This window comes from Haemaphysalis longicornis, unplaced genomic scaffold (genome assembly GCF_048455015.1).
Source record: "Haemaphysalis longicornis isolate Haplotype H1 unplaced genomic scaffold, Haemaphysalis longicornis Haplotype H1 scaffold_9, whole genome shotgun sequence".
Taxonomy (NCBI): Eukaryota; Metazoa; Arthropoda; class Arachnida; order Ixodida; family Ixodidae; genus Haemaphysalis; species Haemaphysalis longicornis.
The window spans coordinates 146136483-146157255 of NW_027526460.1; the positions used below are offsets into that span (position 1 = coordinate 146136483).

The 20773-nt window shown below is 50.0% G+C and overlaps 2 protein-coding genes across 6 annotated transcripts in view; one reads left to right on the forward strand and one right to left on the reverse strand.

The window, feature by feature from the left end:
• The window catches only part of LOC144152586 (uncharacterized), an 89770-nt gene extending 79887 nt beyond the window's left edge, over positions 1 to 9883 (reverse strand). For all 5 annotated transcript variants that reach the window (XM_077683894.1, XM_077683892.1, XM_077683893.1 and 2 more), the window contains exon 1: positions 8133 to 9883. In XM_077683894.1, the coding sequence (XP_077540020.1) occupies positions 8133 to 9719 (1587 nt within the window). In that variant the 5' untranslated portion in view covers positions 9720 to 9883. The remainder of the gene's footprint in view (positions 1 to 8132) is intronic.
• Positions 9884 to 17541: 7658 nt separating this feature from the next.
• On the forward strand, positions 17542 to 19948 carry LOC144151486 (uncharacterized). The gene has a single exon (XM_077682548.1). It carries the CDS (start codon positions 17678 to 17680, stop codon positions 19748 to 19750), a length of 2073 nt encoding a protein of 690 aa, XP_077538674.1. The 5' UTR covers positions 17542 to 17677; the 3' UTR covers positions 19751 to 19948.
• Positions 19949 to 20773: the final 825 nt, after the last annotated feature.

Consider the following 20773-nt stretch of genomic DNA (forward strand, 5'->3'; position numbering starts at 1 on the left):
GCCATTATTATTTACGAAATCACCTGCCACAAACATGTAGGAGCACCTAATTTGCGGTGACGTGTCCAGAGGTGGCTTCTTTGTGTTTTGCGCGCAGTGCGGCGTGATTTCCATTCATTCCAGCGCCTGCCCGCTAATTCGAACTCCGCTTAATTCAAACAATTTTATGGTCCCCTTAGAGTTCGAATTGACAAGCTTATACTGTAGAAGAATAGGAAAGACCACATTTTACTATTTTTTTTAGCTGGGAACAAGTTTTTAAACACCTCTTCTCACCTTGTTCAAGGTATGTTGCCACTCGACTGACTTCCACAGTTGGTAGCGTTTGTTCTGCAGCATACATAAGGCTGGTAAATCTAAAAATTCTGCTCTCACTTGTTCCAGGGCTCTATTAAAAGAAACTGGTTCATTTCAAGCTATTTTAAGCAATTTCCTTTCATTTGGTATAGAAAGCATATACTCCAGAGAAATCATTGCCTGTCCTTTGAAGCATGGCCCAAGGAAAACAAGGCCCACCTAATTTCAAAATCAACCGCAAGCTTACGCCGCCTGCCGTGTGCTTTCACACTCAGTCGATGATGCTCAAACGAGTGGCTGTGGTGAGAGACAAATTTGCCAACAAAAATCTGCCTTCGCCCATGCATTCCCCACCATTCCTCTGAATCAATACGCTTCTAGACTTTATTCTGCTTACTGGTGGTACCGATTTCGCACATGGAAAGTGAGAGGACTTGACTTCGGTGGGCCACACAACTTTGTGCCTAGGAATTCACACTCGATCAAAGACGTCTCTCTCTTATAAGACCAAAAAGAAAAAAGAAGACTGACTGCTGACACCCGCACTTGGAAATCACAGAACAAAAAAATCCTTCTACATCTCTCTCTCTAGAAGAAACACTTTAACTGTCTTTCATTGTAAATACTGGTACCACCGAATATATCCCTGAATATCCGATACACACACATCGAAAAGCCCTTCCAGCAGAACTGTAGAGCACATTTTACATCCTCCATGATGGCCAAGGAACAAAGGCCAAACAGCACACCAAACTATTGAGGGCCTGCTGTTTTTCACCAGCAAGCAGGTCCTTAAAAAAGAGAATTCTACCTTACACTAACCTGCACCTAAATGTGCGCACACACATCACTAACGGGCAGACAATCAACGGGGGGGGGGGATCCGGAACGACAATTCCGCAATCAAGACTCCGCTACCCAATGGTAGTGCTGGCCCTTCCCACTTCTCACTGATGTGCGAAAGGAAACTGGGGTGGAAGCACAACCCCACTGCGTATGGGAAACCAAAGTGAATGAGCAAAACGGTAAGGTGGGACGCCACAGCTCTCTCTTGGGAGAAGAGACAACACACCTCATTGTATGGGACCACCCATCCCTATCCCCCTGCATTGGTACATCGCCTGCTCCTCACAAACACGAGAAGCAGATTCAATGGAGAGGGGTAAGCGCACATGCATTCATGTTTACAAACCCACCTGTCCCCGCATTTGGGGTTCTCACCGATGAGGAGCCGTGACATCTTTTCTTTAAAACTGCACTCCCTTAACTCAGCCTCTTAAAAAGTTAGGGACATCTGGAGTATCAGCATCCAAATGTTTCATGTATTGCGGGCCAACAGAACCCACGACGACGCTCGTAATACAAGAACATCTGCCGTGCCTGCCCTTTTCAAAGCCAACGTCACACCGGAAACACCTCATGTAATAATTCCAAGATGATTAGACAGTACAAGTGCTGCATCGGCCACAGAATTTTGTGCATAGAAGGTAAAGATCAGTGATAGTTACGTGCCAAAAGAGAAAGAGAGAACCAAAGCAAAAAAAAAAAAAAGACTTGCAATGGCCTACGGACCACAGCAGTGTGAATCTAGGCCTCATAAAAGCTAGCTGCTTGACAGTTCAATGAAATTTCACGGCGCTCATCAGTGGAAGCTTTGAAGCTTGCCTCGCCTTACGAGAGCTGAACTAAAGAGCTGGAACAAGCAAGCAGCTGCAGAAATTTGTGAAGCGCTTGAGAAACGTCCCACCCTCCCCCTTTTTAAATGCAACGGCACTCAGACATTCAGGGCCAAAAGCACTAATATTTCCCCTTGGCCAAATTTGCTTTGCACGTACAGTACGTACCACAAAACCAGCCCGGACATGACGGGTAGCCCTGTGAAATGCGTGGTTAATTAGTTAGAAATGTTTAAAATACCTTGCGGCGGATTGCGCAAACAGCCATGAAGCGGAATTAACATTGCGGCAGGCTGGGTGGTTGTCCCTCTCTCCAGCTAGAAGAACTGTTTGAGCTCCGCTGGGCACGCTTCTCTTAGGGCTGCTCCGAGGGCGAAGCATTGCGCACAGGTTTGCTCTGGCCACCCGGCCGCTTGCTCACCGGCTGCAACATCCCTTCAGCCTGGCCGTAATGGCCACGCCCTATTTCGGTTTCAAAATCACCAATTTTTGATGGTCGTTCGCGCCATAGATGTGCGTATTTCAGCTGTCATATTTTGTATTTTGCAATCTTTTTAGGCAAACTATGTGTAAATGAGGCTTTCAAGAGGTCGAATTTTCAAGTGCAGTTGGCCTTTAAAGGGACGGACAACTGATTTTTGTCGTGTATATGTTCTCTAGCTCATATGAAAGCCAGCGTTTCATATAGCCCGGTAACCACAAGCAATTTACACACAAATCGGCGGAAATCATTTTAATTTGGCAGCAAACTTTCTGAAATCGGAAAGGTGGCGGTTCGTAGTGTCGAACCTTGACACTACAATATGTGTCCCAATCATATGACCTGCAAACCTAGCAGCCACTGTAACAGCTGAAACGTTTATTCACTTATTGAGAACCTTTTAACGCAAGTATTTGTATAAGTTTAAATTGTATATGTATTTTTAAACATTATTTCGAAAATTTTTAAGACCTTCCACCCGCCGCCGCTGGGTTGCTCTCAGTGTGGCTAACTGAGCCTCCATGCCCATAATCAGTATTAACTCTATGCCAGAATCAATGGTAGCGCTCAGTAAACAGACCCAGTGAAGGAGCTTTGACGATTCTGCTCGAGTCAGGGGCGTTTGTTCTGCCAAAATATTCAATTTCAGTTTCGAAATACGCCAACAGCAGCTGGAAAAAAAAAAAAAAAAAAAAAAGAAACGTGCACGGGGAGGATCGAACTTCCGACCTCCACTACGTGAACCCAGATTCTACCTATCGTCCATGCCAACAGATGGCGCCTTAGTGCAAAATAGGCTGGTGAAATAAAAAAAAACATACAAAGGAATAAGAAAGCCTGCGATTCACACATTTTTTTAGCTGGGGAAAAGTTTTTAAATATAGCTTTTCATTTCGCATACACACAAAGGTATGTTGCCGGGCCACTGTATGTCATGGTTGCCAGTATTATTTTTGGGAGGGACACATACAGCTCGTAGATCTGAAAATTCCGATCTAAAAAGTTTTAGGGAGTTATCAGCAAAACTGTTTCTTGTTAACGTGCTTCAAGAGATGCCCTTTCATTTGGGATAGAGAATATATACTCGACAAAAATCGGTTGTCTGTCCCTTTAACCAACTCCCACCTCACTTGCAGCCCACAACAGAAGCCAAAGGCTCGGTGCCAAACTGCATGGCTAACAGGCATCCTTTCTCGTGTCAAATTGGACTCCTTAGTCAAACACAGCTGAGAATCTGTCACTCGAAATACTGGCAAACCTTAGGCACGTCTTCCAAGCCCAGTTTAGGCTGTTTTTTTCCCCACTTGCTTTACGTTAGGCCGGTCGCCTTCACCAAGCAGCCCAGGCGAACCCTTCGTTTTGCCATGCACGCATCGAACCCGGATGTTCACCCACCCAATCTGAGCTCTAACTGCCCCTTTTACTTCGCAATAGCCAACCCAGGTTGTTCAACGGTTTGGAAAGAAACCCCCACGCATAAGCCTTGCATATCCAAGCACTTTCGTTTTTCCCCTCGCATCCACCTCCCCGTCTCACACTCTGAAGTGCTGCATTGCTGTCAGCAGTGTTGACCAAAAAATTAGCCACTTTTCCGGTAGGAGCAGGGATGCTGTATGAAAACAATTCATACTCCAGGATTTAACACGCCAAGGCTGCACCTGGGATACGAGGCGTGGTGTAGCGGGGATCTCCGGATTAATTCCGGCCACCTGACGATCTTTAAAGGAGCCATGAAGAGAAAACACAAGTTTGGTTCATTCAAAAGATTGCCTCGTTAGAATCATACTGACACCACTTTTAACGTAAACTTCGCTCAAATAAGCTACATAATTAGGAAAAACGGGAATGGTCATGCGACCCACCAGCTCATTTCAAGCAACAGAACCTATGATGTCACATGAGCTAAGCTCTGCGATTGGCGGAGGCTGGCAGAAGCAGACGCAAATTAGGTAGAACTTACAAACTAGACGAACGAGCGATTTGCGCTTAAATTTAGGGCACATTCTTTACAAAGCAATAAGAATGATGGGACAAACAGTGAAAGTTACGAAAGCACATGTAAACATAGAAGTACTGATGCGTTCTGCTGTTCGTACTGCGCACAGCATGCTTTGGTTTAGCTGCACAGCACTACGGGGCTTGGGGTTGTCTCAGACGACACTGGCCGATTGACACAAGCAACGGTGTCTCGTGACCCCATTTGTCGAGCGAGCACTGTTTCAGGGAACGAATATTTTCTCCCAGAACAAAAACAAGCCAGGTTTAAATGCGGGCAAAAACAAACCAAACGCTTGCCAAGGTACGGTGGCGCCATCTAGGTTACGGAACGTAAAGAAACGCGGGAACAAACCAACACCGCTGTACAGGGTGGAGACAACCTTTTAACGGTCCCGTGCCGCCGCAATTGGGCCAACGGGCTCAACGCGTTATTCTTTTAGTTTCCCACGAGACCTAGCAACGCGAAACAGACAATATGATTCAAACTTCTTCAGTAAACTGCGTTGCGGCAATAATTTTAGCGCGGTTTTGACACAATGAATTGCTTCAGCGGCGAGCGAGCAACCGAAAATGGCGGCGCCAGCGTATACGTGTCTCTACCCTGTACGGCGGATGCGTGAATGAAGGTACTCTAGGCTGCAGAGCGGTCGGTTCCTGTGATGTCATTTGGGACCACGAAAACGCACGATTGAGCGGAATAATCAAAATTTTAACCTGAATTGTTTATTTCTCAGTGAATAAAGCACCGTTTGTATCCGGACAAGCGGTGGGGGCACTATAAAACACGAAATCTTTCGAATAAAACCAACTTGCATTTTCTCTTCATGGCTCCTTTAAAGAGACCATGCAGACAAAACACAAGTATGGTTCATTTGAAAGAGTGCCTCGTTAGAACCATACTGACACCACTTTTAATGCACACTCCTATCAAATAAGCTACATAATTAGGAAAAAAAGGGAATGGCCATGCGACCCACTAGCTCATTTCCCGCAACAGAACCTACGATGTCATGTGTGTCCAGCTGTGCGTTTGCTTCTGCCGGCTGAGGCCGGCAGAAGCAAACACAAATTAGGCACAGCTTTTAAGCTTGCCGAACGAACTGTTTCCGCTTACATTTAGGGCACATTCTTTTTATAGCAGTAAGATTGATGGGATATTAACAGTGGAAGTTACGAAAGCACATGCAAACATGATAGAAATACCGATGCGTACTACTGTTTGGTACTGCGTACACTACACTTGTTTTAGCTGCAGAGCAGTGCGGCGCTTTGGGGTTGGCTCCGACGACACTGGCCAACCAGCGCAAGCTACGGTGTCTTACGTGACTGCATCTGTCAAGTGAACATCATGTTACACGAAATGATTATTTAAAAACAAGCCAGGTGCAAATACGGTCAAAAACAAAGGCAGAAAACGGCCCACCGCAGTATGGTGGCACCATCGAGGCTGATTAACGGTAAACAAGGCTCCCCAGCACCTATGACATCATTGCAGACATCACGAAAACACACGATTTGGTGGGAGAATCAAAATTTTAATTCAAGTCGGTTAATTTCTCAGTGAATAAAGCATCGCTTGCTTGCGGACAGGCACTGGGGGCACCACAAAACACGAAATCTTTCGACTAAAACAAACTTGTATTTTGTCTGCCTGGCCCCTCTAACGTGGGCCGAAATCTCGACACACCAGCATTTTTGCTTTTCGCCTCCGTCAGAAAAGCAGTACAACGCCTTAGCCCCTCAGCCAATGTGATGAGAGCGTGCTGTATCAAACACAACCTTGAGTTAGTTCAACACTGTTTATTTGCTGTGTTACGATCAATGCGTTCAGGCCTCCACTAATTCCTTGTTGAATGTGCCGGGCCGAAACAAGGTGAACATCTATCCACCGACGTAAAATGAAGAGTGTGGCGGTCAAAACATTAAGCCCGTAACCTTGCTGGGCTGGGAAAACTGTTTCTCGCACTAGATTTCTAACATGCCAGGTGGGCAAAGTGTAGGCAATCGAGTCTTCAAAAACAAGCGTGCATGTACGCCCCAGCTTCATGCACCCAGCAGAGGAAACCACTGAGTGCTGCTACACCTCTGACTACAATCGCGCACAATCGACTACTCAGGTACAGTTGGGTACTCGGGTTCATACTATACTCAGGCACAAGAACAGCAACGGAAGTTGCCGCTGTGCCTCGTCACCGCAGCCAGATGTTACTTTGCGCGGCACAAGTAGAGTGTTACTGGGAATATTTCAAACATGGCATGAGCCGTTTCCATCATTTTTCGGCCTTCTACTCCAGCGACGACAAACAATCTACATGAGAACAGGCAGATGATATCACGCATTCATAGGAATCTCCCCTCAAAACGCGTGTGCCCACTGACATCTGGGTCCGTCGCTTTGGCGAAGTGATACTGTACATGGGCTACTGCCATCCTTAACTTGTTCCCGCATATGGAGTGTGCTTTCATTTCATTTCTTCTCCCCACCATGCTGCACATAGCATAATAATAAACAACGCGCCCCAGTGTTCGAGGGAAGTAAGGTGGGCAGAACATTATTTATGACTGTCTATAGCAGTTGTGGCTCCCCACGTGATGCGAGTGCTTACCGGAAGTCTAGAGCTTTCTTACCTCAGTAATCGGTGGCAGCGAAGACCAAACCACGAGTAACTAGCAGCCGGCATGCCAACTATCCCAATGGGATCACGCTACTTTGCAATGCGTCTGGTGCCATCTCAGCCGAATGTTGATCTTCACCCATTTCTCGAGTGACACGCTCATGCACAAGTCGGACGGGTTGAACAACCGGCCCGTCCACTAAATTCAGCCCTGCAGGCTTCCCAATGCGCCGTGATAAACGGTGTCCGGAAATCACAGGGAGAGAATGACCTTAGGAAAGGTGGTGATTTAGAGTGCCCCTTTCTCATCAAAGGATACATGTAAATAGACTGGAAAAGTTCTCACCACAGCACAAGCATTCTAGACTTTATTCTGGGAAAGTAATTTGACAATGCACTCCTCAGGTTTACAATGTGCAGATCATGATAGGATTTTTTTTTTCTTCAGCTGATTTATGCATATTTTGAGAAAAGTGAACTCAAAAGTGGCCCTTCTCTTGCAATAAGCTCTCTTATTTATTCTTAACTGCGACAACACAGGGGTGAGCCTACAGGGCTGAATTTATAGATTTCCTAGCTTTGACAGTCCATGAATGAAATGTCTGTAATCCATGTGAAATGAGCGAAAAATACTAGGACGACATAGGTACTGAAAACAACAAGTGCGATGTTATTATGGTAGCTGGTGCAGAGGCTGGGAACAGCATATGGTGTTTTCTCTCCTGGCATCCATGAAAGGTCAAATAACGATTAGACAGGTTAGACATTAACACAATGCAGCCATGAGTCAGAGTTCCACTAAGCCCCTTTGCTGTCCCTTTAAAAGAAACGCATATGCGTGTCTGATGTTTCAAAATGAACATGCGGTAGCGAGCTAATGTTCAGCACTTGCTCTCATGTTTCACCTTTTCATTCTCCCTATTTTACTCCACCATGTATATGTATCAACTCACTCAACCGTAAAATCTCATCCTCCAAAATGACAGTGACGTACTACACTCAACGTCCGTTTGAAGGCAGCCCTCGAGCCCAAGAGGACAAGAGAGGCCTCTCCAGTGAACTCACCTTGCCAGTCTTGCTTGTTGCCTCCTGCAGCCCGCTGTCCGCACCCTTAGCCTCCAGGAGAAGGCGCTCCACGAATCGGCGCACGGATGCCTGTATGCTGTCGCGGAGTGACTCAGTTATGCTTTCAGGTGCTTCGAACGTCACCGCTGGGCAGAGGTCGGACAGCTGGGTGACCTCCACAATCACCTCTTCCTTGTCTTCTTCCTTTGGTGCCGCATCATCCTCGGCCAAGGCCTCCTCACCGCTGGCAGGTAGTGCAGCGCCATTTTCAGCACCGTCTTCATCACCTCCCGCTGCATCTGCGTCCGGGGCCTCGACTTTCGCCTCCTCCAACTCATCGCCAGTGGCGTCTGCTGCTCCCTCGCCATCCTCATCCATGACCACCAGGGCCTCACCGTCGGCAGCGGTGCCTCCAACAGTGTCTTCGACGGCAAGTGAAGCCCCAACATCATCCTCGTTCTCACCTCCCTCCGCTTGCTCTGCACATTCCTCACCGGTGTCGACAGCGTCGTCCTTAGCTTCCTCCTCCTCCTCTTCTTGGCCTGCCTCGCCGTCTTTGGCGTCCTCCGTCTCACCGCCTTCATCACCTTCCACGTCACCCGGGCACTCGAAAGACTCTTCGCCCTCCATATCCTCGTCGTCCCCGTCTTCGTCAGCCACCTGCTCCACGGCTCCATCGGCGTCGTCAGCCGTTTGTTCCTCCGTTCCATCGGCGTCATTTACCTCGCACTCTTCTCCGCCGTCTCCAAGGTCCTCGGCTCCCTCGGCGTCGTCGGCCGCTTCTTCTTCCGCTACAATGGCGCCATTTGCCTCGCACTCTTCTCCGCCGTCTCCCGGCAACTCTGCTCCCTCGGCTTCCTCATCACAGCGCTCAACGAAGTCTCCGTCCTCGCCGGCTTCGCAGTCCTCTTCATCCAGTATGTAAGCACCCTCCAGTTCGTCCACTTCGTCAAGTATCGCCGCTCCGTCGCCGCCCAGGTCCATCTCTTCGGCACCGTCGTCGTCGGCGCCTTCATTGTCTGCCTCCTCGTGCGTTTCGGTCTCGGGTGCGTCCAAGACGGTGTCGTCCGCACCCTCGTCGCCGGCCTCCTCTGCGCTGCCTTTCAGTTCACTCGCGGGTTCCGGCTCCTCGGCGCTCTTTTGGTCCCCGCCAGCTCCACGGACGGTGTCGCGCGCGGGCACTTCGCCGGCATCCGCGACTTTGGCCGCGGCGTTAGCCTTCACCTCCGCATTTCCGCCAGACGAGTCGTTCTGCGGTCCCTCGGCGGTTCCTTGCACTGCTTTCGGCTTGGGAGCAACGGCAGCGCGCTTCTTGACTGTGCTTTTAACGGCGGTGGTGCCCGTCGCCGTAGCGGCCGCCGCTGCTGCAGCCTTGGACGCCGGCACAGACGTGTTCGCGGCTCCTTTCTTGGCGTCGCTCATATTCACTTCAAGCTTTTCCAGAACGACGACCGCGTCCGCAAGGCCTGTGCTAACAGTTCCCTCTTCCGATCCGGAGGCTGCGCTCGCGGCTGCGCGACTGGGCTCGCACCTGCTTAACTGCCCCATTTTACGGCCGCGCCGCGCAGTGTTTTTGCCCGGAGGCATGGTTAGTTTGTTCGCCGGTATGCGCGATACGTGGCTGACGTGGCTTTTTTTCGCCGCAAGCGACTTACCGACAGCTGGGCAAAAATCTCCGACTCCAAAACACAAGAGCTCTTCCCTTTGTTACATGGATTGCTTTGGCTACATGGTTGGCGCTTCGGTGGCTCCGTAAGGCTTGATGCAGTCGGTCAAGTTTGAAGATGATGATGATGATGATGAATGGCCTCCTCTGAATCGAGGTGACGGCAGCGCCAAGGTAAATCCTTGGCAGCGCTATCTCGCCCACGCTTGTCATTACGCTCACAATTTGTAATTCTCCTTAATTCTGCCCTGCCACCATTTCTAACTGTGATGACACATTCCCTGCTTTTAAAGCAAAGCTTTCTAGCTCTGCCAGCCAATGGTTCTTACGTGGCATGCGGGACAAGGACAACAAACTCCCAACGCCGCGCAAATTTGTAACCATTCCGGCCATCTACCCACGAAGAGATTTCGCATTATCACGCATTCCTATGTTACTGTCCGAGATTTAAATCGTCCGTTTTCACCGAACAATAGGGCAACAAATATCCCTATTTTGATGAGAGACCTAGAAATTGAAGGCTTCAAATTTCGCATTGTTTGGACTCCAGGACACAACTCACACTACAGGCGCAGAAGGCAACCGTATGGTACACGGCGCTGCCCGGGAGAGGCTACAATCACCTCCCGCGGTGCCCTCCACGCCCGCACCCCCTCTCCAAGCAGACTGGCAACTCCAGCTTCGCCACCTAAAAAAGGAAAGCGCCAAACGCTTACAGGCAGAAACTCCTGTTGGCATCCTTGCCCCCCTCAAGCGCTTCTTGCGTCCGGGGGAAGTATTCGCCAATGAAGTGTATGCGAATGCAGCGTACAGCCCCCACATTATTTATAAATGAGCAGCTCCAGCAGGATCCGAATTGCCCCGATGCCCCCACTGTAGTCGTGAAGGCACACCAGATCTCTACTACTTAATTTGGCTTTGTCCATATTATTCGACCGTAATCCCCACAAGCTTTTAAGTAGTCGGCGGCATCTTAGCCTTCAACCCAGCGTCCCGGCTAATTGTGGTCGTAGCGCCAAATCCTCCCCTGGCGAGCCTGGGTGGGCAAAAGTGAGTTGTAATTGCCATAACAACGTCACCGCCATCTTGAGCTTGGAAGTGTACTTATTGTCATGGCAAGACTGCGAGGAAGCACAAAATGGGGGCGGGAGGTGAGAGAGAGAGAGAGAGAGAGAGAGAGAGAGAGAGAGAGAGAGAGAAAAAAAACTTCATTTGCTCAGAGCCATGGTCGGGCCCGCTAATCCGGGGCTGCCGGTAGTAGTAGTAGTAATAACTTTATTTTGCCCAAAAGTTGTGGTGATTGCACCACTGAGCTGTTCGCTCAGTCATCTAGACAGCGGGGCTCCCGGTGTTTTGGGAGCTCGGTGTCTTCAGCCAACTGGGCGAGGGCTTCTTGCACGTGGGGAGCTGGGCTAGAGATGGCAACCTCCCACTCGGTTAAGGATGATATGTTATGAAGGATGGGATGATTTCTTCTACGTGATGCGGGTATTAATGGGCATGACCAAATGATGTGGTGAAGTGATGCTCGTTCCACAGAACAAAAGGGGCAAGCGTCCTTATATTCGCCAGGATATATGATGGACATAAGATGCGGAGTGGGGAATGATAATGTTTGGAGCTGCCTGAGAAGGACTGCATGCCTTCGACTGAGCGATGGATGCGGTTGTGGAAAAATTGTCCGATCCTGGCGGAAATGGTCAAGGATATCGCCGAAAGTATGGAGACGGTCCTTATAACCGAAAGGTTGCGGGATATCTTCAGGAGTCCTATGAGGCTCTCGGCGAACCATATCTCGAGCAGTCTCATTGGCTCTCTCATTTCCCATCAGGCCAGAATGTGCCGGTGACCAGATGATGCGGAAGGTCCGGCTATGAGGTGTGGGCCCTTGCGAGATGGTTGCCAAGGTTCTAGATGATACCCTGCCGTTTAAAAAATTTAGTACGGCCGATTTAGAATCGGTTATGATGTTAAGATGCGGAGACCGGCTGTGGGCTATGGCTAGACCAATTGCCATTTCCTCTGCCTCTGTGCAGGAAGTGCAGCTTACAGATGCTGTAGCAATGGGGCTCCCCTTGGAGTCGACCACCGCTAGTACCGATGCGTTCCTGTCTTGATATGGGGCGGCATCGGTGTATACCACGGGAGACCCCGGTGGGTGTTGTTTGGCAAGGGCCTTCGCTCTTGCCTCACGGCGTTCTTTATTGTGGATGGGGTGCATTCGCCTAGGCGTTGGGGACACTCTGATGACATTCCTCAGAGGAGACGGAATGGCAACAAGTCGCGTGTAGTGTGGCGTTTGGGGTACCAGGCCCAAAGACCTCAGGATGCACCGACCGGCAGAGCTGCGAGAAAGCCTCTCTAGCTGTGCGGTTCGCTGTGCCTCTATAAGTTCGGAGAGGGTATTGTGTATCCCGAGGCGCAGTAGGTTTGCAGTTGATGTGTGTTGGGAGAGGCCGAGCGCTCTCTTGTGTGCCGTACGGATGAGGCTATCAACTTTCTCCTGCTCCGTCTTCCGCAGGGTGAGAAACGGCAATGCGTATGTAACGCGCGAGATGACGAAGGCCTGCACCATCTTTATGAGGTTGGACTCCTTGATGCCCTTGTGCCTCGTCGAAACCCTGGAGATGAGTCGGGTGGTTTGATATACCCCCTTCTCGATCTCTCTGAGTGCATCTGTATGCCGGCCATTAGCATTTAGGCGGAGTCCCAAAACCTTTATGGAGTGAACTATGGGAATGTTGGCTCCTGATGATGTGGTTACGGTTATTATTGGTGGGATTTTATGATTTGGTTTGTAGATGAAAAGCTCCGATTTTTGGGGGGAACACGACAAGCCGCGCACGGCTGCGTACTCCTCAACGGTTTGGGTTGCCCGTTGCAGGGCTTCCTGGATTTGGCCGTCGGAGCCTCGAGCAATCCACAGGGTGATGTCGTCTGCATATATGGAATGATGTAGGTAGGGTATGTCCGAGAGAAGGGCCGGAAGGTCCCTCATGGCGAGGTTAAACAAGAAAGGTGACAGTACTGATCCTTGGGGCGTTCCTAGGCTACCCAGTTTAATGGGGTCCGATTGGATGTTTCCGAAATGAAGGGTGAGTATACGAGATGAGAGGAACGATTTAATGTAGTTGTACGTGCGCTCTCCAAAGCCATTCTTGTTCACCATCTGTAGTATGACCGAGTGTCGCACAGTGTCGAAGGCTTTGGAGATATCTAAGCCGAGGATAACCTTAGTTGTGTGCTTTGGCGCGTATGCCGAATCCAAAATGTGATGTTGTAGTTGCAACATAAGATCCTGAGTGCATAGATGAGGGCGAAATCCTAGCATGGTGTGAGGGAACAGCTGAGTCTCTTCGGCGTGTTCAGTGAGTCGGGTCAAAACAACATGCTCTAGTAGTTTCCCTAGGCACGATGTTAGGGATATGGGTCTGAGATGATCGATGTGTGGCGGTTTCCCAGGCTTTGGAATGAGTATGGTCTTGGCCGTTCGCCATTTTTCCGGAATTTTACCCTGTGTCCAACATTCATTAAAAAGTGCCGTGATTCCAGTAATGGATGAGTCATCCAACTGCCGAAGAATCTTATTAGTAATCTGGTCAGGGCCAGGGGCCGACCTAATGTTTAGCTTATAAATGGCAGCCTTGACCTCGGCTTCTGTAAAAGGTGCATCTAAGGCGGCGTTGGCCTCTCCGGTGTATGGCGGGTGTTCTGTTGGAGGGCCTTGTGGTCGACGCGTAGCTCTCTCAGCCCGGTCCGCAAGCCATTTCTGGCAAGCTGGATGCGGGTTGAGCAGGGTGGCCTCCCATTGTGTCGTGGATCTGCTGTTCGGTGGGATGTTCTTCATGTTGGGGTTTTGTGTGCAGTGCCACATCGTGTGGAGTAAATCTCCCGTCTGGTCGCAGTGCGGGCACTGTGGTGTTGGGTAGATGTCCGGGTAGTATTTATGTAGGGTTGCGGGAATTGGAAGTGTGTTTGTGTGAAGCTGTCGGAGTAACACCTCCTCCATTCTTGTGAGCGAGGGATGAGGGGCTGGAAATCTCCTGCCGAGCCTCTGTTCAAGCAGTATCTCCCTGTAGGCGGTACGCAGCGAAGGGGGTGAAGGTGATCGGCTGGCTCCCTTGCCTGGGGGGCAACCAGCGGGGGTGAACGCCCGGAATAAGGAATCGCGTGCTAACGCGTGCGCGGCGACATTCCCCCCGGTCTGTCCCTGATGACCCGGGAACCATATGATCTGTGCCCCTTCAGGCGGCTGATTCGCAATTATGCGAAGGGCCTGGCGACATATCCTGCCTCTGAGGAAATTTCAGCAAGCCTCTTGGGAATCGGTTAGTATAATGGCGCGAGGATGGGCAGAGATGGTCAGGGCAATGGCGACCTCTTCCGCGCGGGTCGGATCCGTCGTTTTGATGGATGCCATTGCAATGGGGTTACCACTGGACGAGCAGGCTGCTGCTGTGGTCACCCCATTGGTGGGGCCGGCACCGTCCACGTAGATTGTAGCAGGGTGGGAGTCCCACGTTTTGGAGATGTATTGGGCCCGGAGTGTTCTGCGGACTTGATCGTGTTCCGCGTGCATGTGTCTGGGGAGGGGATGGATGTGAATGCGTTCTCTTATTTCTCGAGGGATGTCGAATCGATCCTGCACCGTGGTCGGAGGGGTTATGTCCAGTCTATTTAGGATGGCTCTGCCTGTTTTTGTCCTCGTGAGGCGCCCCTGTTGGGCTATTCTCTGAGCATCAATGAGCTCTTTTGTGGTGTTATGGACCCCCAGAGCCATTAGGCGCTCATTGGACGTAGATACTGGGAGGCCCAAAGATAGTTTGACGAAATTACGAAGAGTCCGGTCTAGTCTGTCCTCCTCTCTGTCTGGGTTTGAGGTTCAGAAAAGGAGCGACGTATGTGTATCTAGAGACAACAAAGGCTTGTACCAGCTTAGTGGTTTCAGTCTCCTTCATTCCGTGGTTTTTGGAGGTCACTCGCTTGATCATTCTGGCTACCTGATTGGCCGCCGCTATCAGGCAACTCACCGCTGTGGTGTTGTGTGCCATGCTGGAAAAGTGCACGCCGAGGACACGGATCTCCTGCCTGGCGGGGATAGGCATGAAATCCACGTGCAGCTTGATGGGGTCTTGTTTCGGGTATTTGGGCTTCTTGGGCTGGACCACCAGTAGTTCCGACTTATCCGGTGCACACTCCAGGCCACGGGACCGGGCGAAGGTCTGCACGAGTTCTATCGCTCGTTGGAAGCTGTCCTCTATGTCGGCCCTAGTTCCTTGATTTGACCATATGGTGACGTCGTCCGCGTACAGTGCGTGACAAATGCCTGGCACCCGGTTCAGTCTGGGCGGCAGATCCTTCATCGCCAAGTTGAAGAGCAAAGGGGAGAGAACTGCACCCTGAGGTGTACCCCGCGATCCCAGCTCAATTAGATCTGACTCGAGTCCCCCTATAGAGAGCTTGGCCTTCCGATCTTGTAAGAACGCCTTGATATAGTTGTAGGTTCTGGAGCCGCAATTAGTCTCCGCTAAGGTGCGTAGTATGGCCGAGTGCAGGACGTTATCGAAAGCCCCTTTTAAATCAAGGGCCAGCACCGCGCACGGTTGCATGCGGTCTGGGTGAAGGTATACGTCCCTGTAGACCTGCAAAAGCACATCGGCAGTGCCTAGGTGTGGTCTGAAGCCAAACTGTGTGTGCGGAAATTGGTCGGTTCCATCGAGAAACCATTGCAACCGAGTGTTGATTACTCTCTCGAAAAGTTTCCCCAGGCAGGATGTTAGCGAGATGGGCCTAAGATTCTCTACCTTCAAGTCCTTTCCCGGTTTCGGGATAAACCGAATTTCCGCTGTTTTCCACTGCTGCGGTAACGCACCAGGGATCCAGTACTCCCGATTGAAATGGTCGACCAAAGCTTGAATGTCTGCTTCACCTAGGTTGTAGAGGGCTCTCGCTGTGATTTGGTCTGGTCCCGGGGCTGTGGTCTTCTTCATGTTGGGGAGCTCAGTTTTGATTTCGTGTATAGTGACGGGTTCGTCCAAGATTTCGTTGGGTTCTCCTTGGTAATCTGGGTAATCATCCCGGCGGTCTGTTCGGAGATACTTGGCCTTGAGGTCGTCAATAAGTTCTTGGTCCGTCCCGGGGTATTGGTGCACCAGCCTAGCAAGTCGATTGGCATGCTCAGTCCTCGTGGCAGTCGGCTCCATCATTGCTTTAAGAACCTCCCACGTCTTCGCCACGCCTAGCTGGCCCGACATGCTGTCGCAAAACCTTCTCCAGTTTTGATTAACAAGCTTTATGGCGTAATCTTCTGCCTCCTTACTAAGCTGGGCCACTCGACGTCGTAGCTTGCGGTTGAGGGGCTGTCTGGGAGGTGGGGGCTGATGCGTTCCTCCCTCGCTTCTTCCCGCCGCTCCGCTGCTGGCCCCGCTTGCCCCGCGCCCTTCGCGCCGCCCGCTAGGCCTCGCCGAGACCGGCGCGCCTCCATGCAGGCGGACGTACGCAGCTGGGACAGTAAGACGGCAGCCGAAATCGCACTTCAACACTTTATTCATGTTACGAAAATACGACCCAGCACAAACGTAACGTGCCGTGATAAGCACTGATGTACGACACGGCATAGATAAGTTGACATCGAACACGGTACACGTAGCTGTACAGCTCTTTCCACGACACCAGCGTTATCGTCCAGATTAAATTCACGATTTACGAACGAGAGTCTCACCTTTTGCTTACACGAAGCAAAATCACTTCTTGCTGCGCTTCGTCCCTGTGCATGGGGCATATAACCGCTCTTCTGTGGTCTTCAGAACGCTGACACAATATTTCTACTATGCTAGGACGCGAACGCGAGCGGCGAGCCCCGCGGCCCGCCGCTTCTCTCGCGCACCGGCGCCGCTGAGCCAGTTACCACTGTTACTCCGGCAGCTGCGGCGACCATCTCTATGCGACCGTTACCCCGCCGTCGCGCATGCGCGCCTAAATCGCGCCGGGAAGAGGTAAAGTGGGAAAAACAGTGAGAGGGGAGGAGTATTTTGCTTGCCCCGCGCCGGTGCGACTTGGAGCGCGTAAATCAAAGAGGAACTATAGGGGAGAGTCGGGAGGTTTGGGACGGTTGGAGGAATGGGACAGCTCGTTTATCTATCCAGGAGTTAGTTCAAACACGTTCATCGGCTGCTCACGAGATGGCGCTAGCATACCGATAGCCTGGCTGTAATGGTGGCCGTCTTCAGCGGATGGAGCTTTCTCTGACTACAACTCTCGTTTTTCACGTGTCAAAAGTAAGTATCCGCTTACTCAATTACACCTCTCTCAATTTTAAACCGCCCTGCCTATGCTGATACCAATTTTTCTTCGAAAACAGGCGTTAGGGTCGTACATCGTGCAATAACAAGTTTAGCCCTAACAAGAGAATTTTCGCCATTGAATGTATTTTTCGTTGGGCACACCACCTGGGGAGGAATGGGACATTTGAGTCGCGGGTGGAATGGGACAGTGTCCCATTCCTCCCCACCATACGGCTGGTGCTGTGTCTAGCGAATAAGCTCCAATGCTGTGCCGCTTTAGTTCCGAAAGCAGTTATTTGTTTATTTGTTATTTAAAGTGTACAAATGCTTCGTGCCGTGATGTTAAATAACAGACAGGCTGTTTTCTGCGACAGTTGGCGTTAAGACGCGCTAAACCAACGGGGCATCATAAAATGCAATGTTTCTCCACTAAAAAGGCGTGATTACTGAACACATTTGCGAGAAGCCCGGAATACGCACGTGAATAGTAGGAAGCAATAGGAGTGCTGTTACGTGCATGCAAGGAAGTTAAGCGTGCTTGGTGTGCGTGAATATTTACATTTGCCAATTTTTGATTCATTTTCATTTTCAGGAAGATGCCGCGGGTTTACAAGAGGAAGCATCCCGACAGAGCTCAAACATCGAACAATTTGATCCTAGATGCTGTGAGATTGGTGTGCGATGAAAAGAAAAGTATAAAAGACGTAGCAGAATCTTTTGAAATATCAAAATCATCGCTTGGCCGAGCAGTGAAGAAGTACAGAGAATGCGGTGACACAGGTGGCATCATGTTCAAGTCCAATTTGGTCTGCGGAATGGTCTTCACAACAGAAGATGAAGTACTCTTGAAAGAATATTTGCTGAAAGCAAGCAAAATGCACTATGGGCTTACGAGAATGCAAGTTCGTTCACTGGCGTACGAGTTTGCAACAGCCTTAAACCGGAAGTGCCCGGCGTCATGGGAACAGAACAAGGTAGCTGGAAGAGACTGGTTTATGGGCTTTATGGACCGCCATCCCGAGCTATCGCTTCGATCGCCAGAAGCGACCAGTCTGGGTCGGGCAACAAGCTTCAATAAGAACAACGTCGATGCTTTCCTTCCAAACCTGAAAAGTGTCTACGACCGATACAAGCTAACTCCGGACCGCATCTACAATTGTGATGAAACGGGCTTCACAACTGCACACAACCCACCAAAGGTAGTAGCAGCACGTGGAGAAAAGCAAATCGGTCAGGTCACATCCGCAGAACGCGGCGAACTGGTGACTGTTTTGTGCACTGTTAATGCCATCGGAAACGCCCTGCCACCAGTGTTCATTTTTCCACGCGTGAGGTTTAAAGATTTTTTTCTGAAAGGCGCCCCGGCAGGAAGCCTCGGTTTGGCAAGCAAGTCGGGATGGATGTCCAGCGAACTGTTTTTGTTGGCATTAGAGCACACTGTGAGACATACGAAGTGCTCGAAGGAGGAACCAATTCTCTTAATTCTCGACAATCACGAAAGCCATGTGAGCATCAACACCATCAACAAGGCCAAAGAGAGCGGAGTCATCCTGCTGACCTTTCCCCCACACTGTAGCCACCGCCTGCAGCCACTTGATGTGTCCGTGTACGGACCATTTAAATCTCGGTACAACGCTGCTTGCAATGATTGGCTCATAAATAACCCCGGGAAGACCATCTCCATCCACAATGTTGCACAACTAGTTGGATCCGCCTACGTATTAACGGTGACACAAAAGAACATAATCTCGGGCTTTCAGAAAACTGGAATTTGGCCTTTCAATAGCGAGCCCTTCACTTCGGATGACTACATGATGTCATCAGTCACTGACAGACCCGAAATGTCCGTAAGCGGAGAGGTGTCACGACAGACGGCCACCATCACCGAGAAAACGGACAGCGCAAGCCGACTGGAAAGTGATTTGAACTTTGAGACAAACGGCCATGGAGCTCGCAACGTCTCTACAGATGTCTTCCCACCTACTGTCGGCAACGCAGCCTCGACGTCAACTGCATCTCCCAGCCGGATTGTTCCAAGTGACCTAAGGCCCTACCCTAAGGCTGCACCGCGTAAGACAGGGCAAAAAGGAAGGAAGAAAGGTAGGACAAAAGTCCTTACGGATACACCCGAGAAGCATGCGATTGAACAAGAAGCTGCAGAGAGGCTGGCACGACAGAGTCTGAAAAAAAGAGCACTTATCACAGCTAAGACTGTCGCCACTACCCGCCCAAAAAAGAAACGGCGACTTCAGAAGGAGTTCAGTTCCTCAAGTGAAGACGACACTGTTGCCATTGCATTTGATGATTCAGACAGTGACATGTCGGGTTCCGATAATGAGAGGCGGGACATTTCTGAGGCCGATTGCCCAAACGAAACTTTTCAAGTGAAAAAAGGCGATTTTGTCCTCGTCAGATTTGGTAAGAAAAAATCTGACGTTTATTACACGGGTAGAGTCGAAAGTAGTGACAATATTGACGTCAGTGTCCAGTTCCTCCGAAAGAAAGAAGAGAGCTCAAAGTTTTACTTTCCTCCGCAGAAAGATATAGGGACTGTACCAATGACGGATATTGTGATGAAGCTGCCAGGGCCAAAAACTATTGGGGGAACGAAGCGCCTGCAAGCTTGCTTCAAGTTTGATGTGGAACTATCGGCTTTTAATGTCCGCTGAAGACGTTGGGACCGATACTTTACTGGCGTCCCATTCCTCCCAAAGGATGTCCCACTCCACCCGAAGGGACGGGTGGAATGGGACAGATTTTAGCTGTTAGAAATTATTTTTTTGCAGTTGCGCTAGAAGTGGCAGTAGCCCGTGTTTCTCAGAATTTGCGCATCTTGTTTCGACTTGTACTATAATCCATCAACCATCTTTTTGCGTTCAAAATAAAGAAAACTAAAAATGCATTTGTGAAAAGTGTCCCATTCCTCCCGACTCTTATAGCAAAAAGTCACCTCGGACTCTAAGTCACCTCTAGGTCCCGCCCCTGCGACTGAACAGGAACATGTTAGTCGGGTCCGTGACGATCCCACCTCACTAGAAGCAATCACCGAGCATGCCCTTGCAAACGGGTGTAACGGCCTGGTCGACTTCCCCGTTCTGCCTACAATGTGAACTGCCTGCAGCGTGCACTCTTTTCAGTGTGAACCGCATTGTCTACAGTGTTAATTGTGCATTGAAGTGTGAACTGTGCATTTTGGTGCCACTGACTGACTTTAATGTGTTCATTTTGTGATTAGGACCCCAAAACTGCAACTGTGTTCATTGTGCGAGTTGCGACCAATCCCTTTTCCCCTCATCCTTGCCCCCCCCCCCGGGGGGGGGCATGACCTCTCGTTTAATAAAGTGTTTCACTCACTCACTCCCAACGCCGCGGAGGCGGCATAGAATTAATGATAGAGTTAATAGGTTCAATAGGTTCACTAGGAGCTTATTGGCAAGCTTCCATACAGCTGAGAGCCAGAGGCAGCCAAAAGGCAGGAGCCCATACACCAGAGTGCTGGCTGCCTCCTCAGCTGTATGTTAACAATATATAGGACATGTGAAAATGATTATAACATATATACAGATCAGGGGAGTTTTAGTTATATATACAGTAGTATATACGGGTATATATACTAAAGTAATGATCAATACAGCACAGCGGTTTGAGATAGGTGGCGAGGCAGTGGAAGTGGTAAGCGAATATATCTACTT